Source organism: Peromyscus californicus, unplaced genomic scaffold, assembly GCF_007827085.1.
Source record: "Peromyscus californicus insignis strain IS unplaced genomic scaffold, ASM782708v3 Scaffold_19__1_contigs__length_69161282, whole genome shotgun sequence".
Lineage (NCBI taxonomy): Eukaryota > Metazoa > Chordata > Mammalia > Rodentia > Cricetidae > Peromyscus > Peromyscus californicus.
Window position 1 is genome coordinate 11456094 of NW_026294491.1, and position 9504 is coordinate 11465597.

The 9504-nt window shown below is 43.6% G+C and overlaps 1 protein-coding gene across 1 annotated transcript in view; it reads right to left on the bottom strand.

The window, feature by feature from the left end:
• The window catches only part of LOC128114053 (sodium/glucose cotransporter 1-like), a 47612-nt gene extending 38574 nt beyond the window's left edge, over window positions 1–9038 (bottom strand). Inside the window, 3 exon segments of the mRNA XM_052743923.1 lie at window positions 3434–3493; window positions 3951–4055; window positions 8910–9038. Coding sequence (XP_052599883.1) covers window positions 3434–3493; window positions 3951–4055; window positions 8910–9038 — 294 coding nt within the window.
• Between the last annotated feature and the right edge of the window lie 466 nt (window positions 9039–9504).

The window sequence follows — 9504 nt, forward strand, 5'->3', positions numbered from 1 at the left end:
ATATACAAGATACCCAAGCCAAATTAACTAAAAAATGGAAACAGAAGATCCAAATTAATAAATCTAAATTAATAAAATTACAGACGAAAAGGGGGACATCACAACAGACACTGAGGGAATTCAGAGAAACATAAGGACGTACTTTAAAAATCTGAACTCCACCTAACTGGAAAACCTAAAAGAAATGCATACATATCTTGATATATATGACTCATCAAAGTTAAATCAAGATCAGATGTAAGCAACTTAAATAGACCCAAAACCCCTAGTGAAATGGTAGCAATAATTAAAAGTCTCCCCACCAAAAAACCCCAGGGCCAGATGGATTCAGTACAGAATTCTACTCAATCTTCAAAGAACTAATGCCAATACTCCTCAAATTACTCTGCAAAACAGAAGGAACATTGCCTAACTCTTTTATGAGGTCACAGTTACCCTGATACCTAAGCACACAAAGACCCAACAAAGAAAGAAAATTGCAGAGCAATTTCCCTTATGAATATAGATGCAAAATTTCTCAATGAATACTTGCAAACCAAATCCAGGAACACTTTTTTTTTTTTTTTTTTTTTTTTTTTTTTTTTTTTTTTTTTTTGGTTTTTCGAGACAGGGTTTCTCTGTGTAGCTTTGCGCCTCTCCTGGATCTCGCTCTGTAGACCAGGCTGGCCTCGAACTCACAGAGATCCGCCTGGCTCTGCCTCCCGAGTGCTGGGATTAAAGGCGTGCGCCACCACCGCCCGGCAAGGAACACTTTTATATTTTGGTTGTGAGCCTAGCCTTTAACGGCTGAGCCATCTCTCCAGCCCCAGGAACACTTTTAAAAAGAGAAATTATGTAACACAATCAAGTTGGCTTCATCCCAGAGATGCAGGGATGGATCAACATACAAAAATCAATAAATGTAACCCACAACATAACTAGACTGAAAGGAATAAAACCACATGATCATCTCATGAGATGTAGAAAAGACCTTTGACAAAATCCAATATCCCTTCACAATACAAGTACTGGAGAGATTAGGTATATACGGGACATACCCCAACATAATAAAGGTGATTTACAGCAAGCCCACAGCCAACATCAACCTAAACAGAGAAACTCAAAGCACTTCCACTAAACCAGGAACAAGACAAGGTTGTCCACTCTCTCCATACCTACTCAATATAGTACTTGAACTCTTAGCTAGAGCAATAAGACAACTGAAGGAGATCAAGGGAATACAAATAGGAAAGGAAGAAGTCAAATTATATTTATTTGCAGATGGTATGATTTTATACAACATAAATAACCCTCAAAACTACACCAGGAAACTTCTACAGCTGATAAACACTTTCAGCAAAGTATCAGGATACAAAAATCAATAGCCTTTCTATATACAGATGATAAGTGGACTGGGGAAGAAATCAGGGAAATAATACCTTTCACAAATAAATAAATGAACTATGTTGGAGTAACATTAACCAAACAAGTGAAAGACTTGTATTATAAAAAGAACTTTAAGACAGTGAAGAAAGAAATTAAAAGGACATCAGGAGATGGAAAGATCTCCCATGCTCACGGATCAATAGGATTAATACAGTGAAAAATGACCATCCTACCAAACACAATCCACAGATTTAATGCGATCCCCATCAAAATTCCAACTCAATTAGTCACTGGATTTTATCGGGCATGGGGTTTACATTTGTCTTCCCACTTATTTGTACGTCTAGTATCTGTTTACTGAAGGAAAACTGGCTATAGTGAATAATGCAATGTCCTAATCTGGAACCCCTACTGTCCTGGAGGTTGTTGTGTCTTATTTTCACAGACAATTAACTACCCTCAACTCAAGGTGCAAAACCGTTCAACACACACACACACACACACACACACACACACACACACACACACACACACACATACCAACTCTGCCCTGTGACATGCAGCAGCTCAAATTTCTTTGTTCTTTTAGCCAACCTTCTGAAGGTTTCCCCCATACCTGTGCAGTTAGCAGTTAGTCAAGGAGTTGGGTAGTTCATACTCTTATTTGGAATTTAACCCTATCATTGGTGCCTTCGTTTTTTTGGAACTTTCTACCAACATTTTCAAGTTCTTTGTGTCTTGTGTACCATCTTCGGACACCTTGAACTGGTAAAGTAAAACTTCTGCTTTCTACTGCCTATTGGTTTAGGAAGATACTCAGTTGGAGGAGAAACAATAAATTAAAACACCATATCAGGCGCTGTCCTGTCCCCTGTCATTCCAGGATTGAGCTCTTTCTAATTTCTTCCTTTTTCTGGATGGGCTCCATGGAGCCTCTTGTGTGCAAGTGTACTTAATGATCAGCCAGGGACTGAAGGCTTGAACATCGTTCTTAGATGTTTCTCAGACATCTTAAAAATCGTCCTCTACTACAAGGAGATAAAGACATCCTGCCTTCCTGTGCCTGTTTGCATTCCCCAATTGAGTCTTTAACCAATCTAACATCACCTCGTGTAGCATGTGGATCCATTTTTATTTTTCACATGATGGTCAACTTGTCTATCTTCCCTCAGTGATCTACAGTGCCACCAATGTCATAAGTCAAGTGTCCATAGATGTTATTGGATCTGGGTATCTCACCTTGACTGCTTGTCAGTGTGTACATTATAGTCACCTTTCTGTCGCTGTAACAAATACTTTGTATACTTATTTTGGCTCATAGTCCAGGGCCAATTGGGCCAATTCCTTTGGCTCTGTGGTAGTATTATAGCAAGAGAGTGCAGTAGAGGAAGCTATTCATTTCATGGGCAGAAGAAAGAAAAGGAAGAATGAACTGGGGTCCTAACATTCCATCCAAGGTCAAAGACTAGACTCCCTACTGCATCGGTCTCTAAAGTTTCTAGCGCCTCCCTCCCAGTAGCACCATGGGATGGTGACTAAACCTTTATTGGATCTCTGGGAGACACTTAGCTCAACCACAGCAACATGTTTACCCCTGGATTAATATTCTATGGTATTGTTAATGCTTTCTAATAAATGTCAACTTAGACAGTTCTGCCTTTCTTTGACAATGCCTTCACTATTCTTACACTTTTGACTTTAGAATAAGTAAGTCAAGTTTCTCACAGAGCCCTCCTTGGCTCTTGTGTGGAATTTCATCCCACCAACAGGCCAACGAGGAAGAAATAGCATTTTAGGGTACTAAGTCTTCTAGTCGCTAACATGTTTGTTCTCTTTGTTTCTTTATATCTTATTTTTTATAATGTTTTGAAATATCTTCTGTAAATGCCCCAGTAAGCAGATAGTTCCTTGGATCTGTCTACCCAAGAGAGAATGGTATATTTGAGGAAAGTCAGTGCCAGGATCAAAAGACTGACAGTATAATCTGTCCTTCAGGATGTTTTTACTACACATGCAATATTTATTTTTTTTAAAATATCATAAACTATAATCGGTAATGGACACTTACCTCAGCCTTGCTATACATAGGAACAAATATCCAACCAAGAACAAAGAGCATAAATATAGTCTGAAACCAAGAAAAAGCAGAAGTCAGGGCCCAGGTAGGTCAAGCACTTAAAAGAGATGCAGGTTCAGTTACTGTCTGCAGATGTCAAACACACACACACACACACACACACACACACACACGCACGCACGCACGCACGCACGCACGCACGCACGTACACACGTACGCACACGCACATTTAAATGGTAACATGATCTTCTCCCCACCTGACTAATCTAACAGGTCTTGGTTCACTGTGTTCCCTATGGTCCACAGCATATATGCATTCTGTCTCCTGACTTACTAAGGAGAATGAAAATCAGCATAATCCTTTTGAAGAACCAAAGACCTGGCTCCTTTCATCTACACTTTCCAAGACACCTGTAAAGGTCACTCGAGGTTAAAAGCAAGTTTTCGTGTGTGTGAGTCTCCTTCGGACAATGATCAAGTGGTCACTTGCTCAGAAGTTACTACTCACATTCCACTCAAGGGCCCCAACAGCAATTCCTGAAGCTGCGCCCATCCCAGCCAGGCCCATATAGTGGCCACTGCCAGTATTTGAAGAATAAATGGAAATGCCCATCTGAAAATCAGAAGATGAGACTGTGTGTCAGAACCATTGTTATATGTAACAAGAATTCGTGTTTACAGGCTGAGAGTGTGACTCAGTCATAGAGCACTGGCCTACGGTCTTAGTTAGGGTTTCTATTGCTGCAACCGAACACCAGGACCAAAAGCAAGTTGGGGAGGAGAGGGTTTATTTGGCTTACACTTCCACATCGTAGTCCATCACTGAAGGAAGTCAAGACAGGAACTAAAAGAAGGCAGGAACCTGGGAGAAGGAGCTGATGCAGAGTCCACGGAGGGGCGCTTACTATCTTGCGCCTCATGACTTGCTCAGCCTGCTTTCTTATAGAACCCAGGGTTACCAACCCAGGCATGGCCCCAGCACAATAGGTTGGGTCCTTCCTTATCAATTACTAATTAAGAAAATGCTCTACAGGCTTGCTTAAAGCCCGATTTTATAAAGGCATTATCTCAACTGAGACTATGACCTCTCTGATGACTGTAGTTTGCGAAGTTTCAGAGGGAAGTTTGAGAGTCCCTCAAGGATTCTATTAGGCCAGGTGTGTGATATTTTGAACCAAGAATCTGTGGTATCTGATTAAATAGGGCAGAAGAGTCAGCTGTGACTAACAATAGAGTAGCCCCACTGAGGTGAAACTGTTGCATTGCTGGGATGCTTGAGCTGGTGAGCTGAAGCTGAAAAATCAGCTGTGTTAAATGAGCCCAGCATCATGGTGAGTTTGGGGACATCCTGGGATATGTGAGACCTTGTCTCAAGACAAATAAGGAATGTTCAAAAAATGCAAATCCACTGACTTTGACATTTTCTGCAGAGGGAATATCCCTTGGGCAGAATTTCTTTGCCCAAACTTACTATGAAGCTGAGGATGACCTTGAACTTCTGATCCTCTTGCTTCCACCTCCCAAGTGCTCAAATCACAGGTTTTATGGGATGGTAGGGGTGGAACCTGGGTTTGCACAGGCTAGGTGTACTAGCTGGTTTTGTGTGTCAACTTGACACAAGCTAGAGTCATCAGAAAGGAAGGAATCTCAGTTGAGGAAAGACCTCCATGAGATCCAGCTGTAAAGCATTTTTCAATTAGTGATCAATGGTTGAGGACCCACTCCATTATGGGTGGTGCCATCCCTCGGCTGGTGATCCTGGATTCTATAAGAAAGCAGGTTGAGCAAGCCATGAGGAGTAAGCCAGCAAGCAGCACCCCTCCATGGCCTCTGCATCAGCTCCTTCTCCCAGGTTCCTGCCTTCTTTCAGTTCCTGTCCTGACTTCCTTCATTGATGAACTACAATGTGGAAGTGTAAGCCAAATAAACCCTCTCCTCCCCAACTTGCTTTTGGTCATGGCGTTTCATCACAGCAATAGGAACCCTAGGACAACCTGGAATCAACTGAAATGAAAGCAGCTGGTCGCTCCTGTGAGGGAGTTTCTTGATCAGATTATTTAAAGCAGGAAGTGTGAGAGACACCTTCTGGTGGCAGCTCGGATAAAAGGATGTGGAAGAAGGAAACCATTGCTGCCTGCTCGCCCTCACCCGCTCTGGCAAGTCCTAGCCTGTTGCTACAGCCTTCCTTCCTTCGCTGATGTTAGAACCAGCTTCTTCGGGATTCCAACACAGGCGGAAGACTAGGAGCTCTCCTGGAGTCCTCCAGGCCTTCAGCACCGGGGTGGGACTGCTGAGACCTCCAGCTTCATGGACTGAGACGTTCCTGGATTCTCAGCCTCTCCAGAGTGAGACAGCCATTGTTGGGCTACCTCATGTCAGCCTAGCTAATAAATCATACATACCCGCATATCATCAGTTCTGTTCTTCTAGAGAGAGAACCTTAACAAATACAATAAGCAAAACACTATTTAGGATGCAGACCATGATTCTACCTTCCACCTCTCCTTCCATCCAGCTCCAAGCTATTCTGCACCACAAGCTGTGGTACATTGTGTCCCCTCTGCTCAGAATGCCTCCCACGCCATCTACCGGGAAAAGGCATATTCCACCTCAAATCCCACTTGCACGACTCTGCCTCTGAAAGATCTTTTCTGTGTTGCTATGCCCAATAAGTTCAAATTTAGCTTTTGTCTCTGTTTGGCCTGGGTACTTCTCAATAGACTTATTTTCTATAATGCACCGTAACTAGTCTAAAAACGAATATTGGGCTGGTGGTGGCTGGGTGGGTAAGAGTGATTGCTGCAAAAGTGTGAGGGCCTGAGTTCAAACCTTACCACCTGCCTAGAAAAACAGGTATGGCTGCTGTGCATCACTGTGGGGAGCAGAGACAGGAGAATTGCTGGGGGCTCACTAGCTGCCAGCCTAGCTCCAGGTTCAGTGAGAAAGACCTTGTGTCGAGGGAGGAAAGCGAAGAGTAAGGACGCAGGACCCTTAAGGTCCTTCCCCGGCCTATGTTCATGCCCAGGTACTTACACGCCTGCACACACATGTGCACACACAATTAGAATGTTTAAGATGCAGCCTACTTTCCATTCTGCACTTTCATGTGACAGAGTTAGGAAAGAAAATACTTAGACATTAGATAAATCGCCAACTAAAAGTAATTGGTGGTTTATTACACCAATTGTTACCCCAGCACTCAGGAGGCTAAAGCAGGAAGATTGGGAGTTCAAGGCCAGTCTGGGCTACATAGCAAGATTGTGCCTGTAAAAGAAAGAAAGAAAGAAAGAAAAGAAAAGAAAAAAAGAAATTCCTGATTTAGCAACTTCAAATTATTTTGGATTTAAGACATATAAGTTAAAATAATAAACAAGCCAACACAGGCTGAGTAGTGGTGACACACACCTTTAATCCTAGCATTGGAGAGGCAGAGGCAGGTGGATCTCTGGTCTAAAGAATAAGTTCCAGGACAGCCAGGGCTATTACACCGAGAAACCCTGTCTTGAAACAAACAAAACAAGCCAACACAGAAAGCCCCAAGCAAACAGCCACATACAAGTTTACTCACCAACCACCATGGCAGGTTTTGGCCAGCCAGGAAGAAGTCTTCTACTGTCCCACGTCTTTGTGACAGTACAGCCTGAAATGGAAATATTCTGGTGGAATACAATTCATAGAGAAGAGCTGGACGGTATATGTTGGTCCTACTATTCTGCAGCTAATTAATTTCAAGCTAAATCACTAAGAGCTAGTGTGTAGGACTCTCCAAATACATCAGTAGGGAAAGACAGCACGATGCAGACTAATGTGTAATTTGATCACGTTTTATGAAAAGAACATATAGAATATACATTTCGTGTCTGTATGCTTGCCCAAGCACTGAGAAAATGGAGAAAAGATGCAATCTCCAGTTACCTCAGAAAGAAGAGGGAAGAAAAATAGGTTATTATGTAAATCTTCATGTACATTCTGCTTGTTACACTGAAGGGTAATTTGGTAATTAACAACAGTATATGACCTTTTCTTTAAAACAAACAAAAGCCGGATGTAGTGGCACACACCTTTAATCCTAACACTCAGGGGCAGAGGCAGGTGGATTTCTGTGAGTTTGAGGCCAACCTGGTCTACATAGTGAGTTCCAGGACAGCCAGAGCTACAGAGTGAGACCCTGTCTAGGAAAAATGAAGATAATATAAAGAAGGGATCAAAACATGCCAGACATCCATACATGTTTTACATCTCCCAGAAGCAGGAACAATAGGTTACCTGGTTCTCAAATCTTGGCCAGACATGGGTTAGGCCAAAAGTAATCTGGGGTGCAAGGAGGATTCCTAATAATAGCACTGGAGGAAAGACCCCAGAATTGATGCTCAAAGACTAAGAATCCCTGCCCCCTGGAAACAGACTGTCCATGACCGAAGCCAGCGAAGACAGATATTGTTTGAGTGTTATGGATGTGCATTCAGGACTTGCCTTCCTGTTTGGAATAGACCCTGTGCTCTCATCCCTTGGTGTTGGTGGGGAATTAGTTCCAGGAGCCCTTGTGAATACGACATTTGAGGATGCTCAAGTCCATCACATGTCAGACAGTTCTAGGTTCGCATCTGAGCTCCACCATCGTCTGCTTCTTAACCTTTCCGTGTCTCAGTTCAAGTCAAAGTGGAGTCCTGCCTGGGTGTGCATGGAGACTTAGTTCCTAGGCTCTTTCAGCTCAAATCTCTTTTATAAAAGTCATATAACATTTGGATACAACCTTCAGTACATGCTTTTGTATGCTTTACATTGCCTCTAGATTATAAATTAGGCATTATAATACTTAATTACTGTAAATAATCCTAAATATCCAATACAAATGAAAGACAATCTCAAATACTTTCAGCGTGATTGGCCAGATCTGCAGATGGGGAACTCCTGGAGAGAGGGTTCAGAGTGGGGTTGTTGTTGTTGTTGTTTTGTGTTTTCCGAGACAGGGTTTCTCTGTGTAGGTTTGCGCCTTTCCTGGAACTCACTCTGTAGCCCAGGCTGGCCTCGAACTCACAAAGATCCACCTGGCTCTGCCTCCCGAGTGCTGGGATTAAAAGTGTGCGCCACCACCGCCCGGCTGAGATTCAGAGTGTTAGTGTTAGTCCCACATATTTGTGTCAGTTGCCGTCATCATCATGACTCTAACAAGGACTTTCAAATTACCATTCAGGTTTGGGGCTCTAGGCAGCAGAGGCAGGCATATTTGAATTACTTGACTATTATTTCGGGGGAGGCGGGGAGGAGGGTAATAGGACACAGGAAGGGATAATGGTCCAGAATGGTTTTGTTGAGGAAGTAGCTGAGGTTTGGTTGGAAGGGTGGGGAGGGGCCAGGCAAAGGATGGGCAGGGCCATCCCCTCTGAAGCGCCAGGATGCTAGGTGCAGGCCAGGTCTCTGCGGGAAGGAAGTGGTGGTATACTCCCGCCCAGGGGTCACATCATACCCACATCCCGAAGAACAGAACCAAGAAGAAGTACGAAGTCATCACCAGTGTATCCATGGTGCTGTGGATACTTAAGTCCACGGTGCTCGGATCCCTGGTGAAGCCATGGTCGCTCTTCAGGGAGTCCATGGCAGCATTTCTGAGCCAGCTAAGCACTTGCAGCCAGAACACTGCAACGGTTCTGGACCCAGTTCTACTCTGGTTCGCAAGGCATCCTGGGAAGAGCCACGAACAGCCTTGGTGGTTCCCAGTAGGCTCTGCGGCCTAATTCTTCCCAAGCATAGACTTCTTCCCTTTCTTGTAGTCTTGGTCCGATTAAACAAACGCACACACACACACACACACACACACACACACACACACACACACACACACACACACACACACGAAAGAAGAGGAGGGAGAGAGAGAGGAGAGAAAGAGGAGAGATGGAGACACAGACAGACAGACACCAACACCGAGACCCATCCTTTTTGGCTGCTAGGTCAGTCCCAATGCTGTCTCTCCATTAGCCACACGTGGTCATCCTCAGCTAAATTCGGGCGCAGGTGGGATTAACATAGGACAACTGAAGGAGGGTCATTAATGGTGTCTT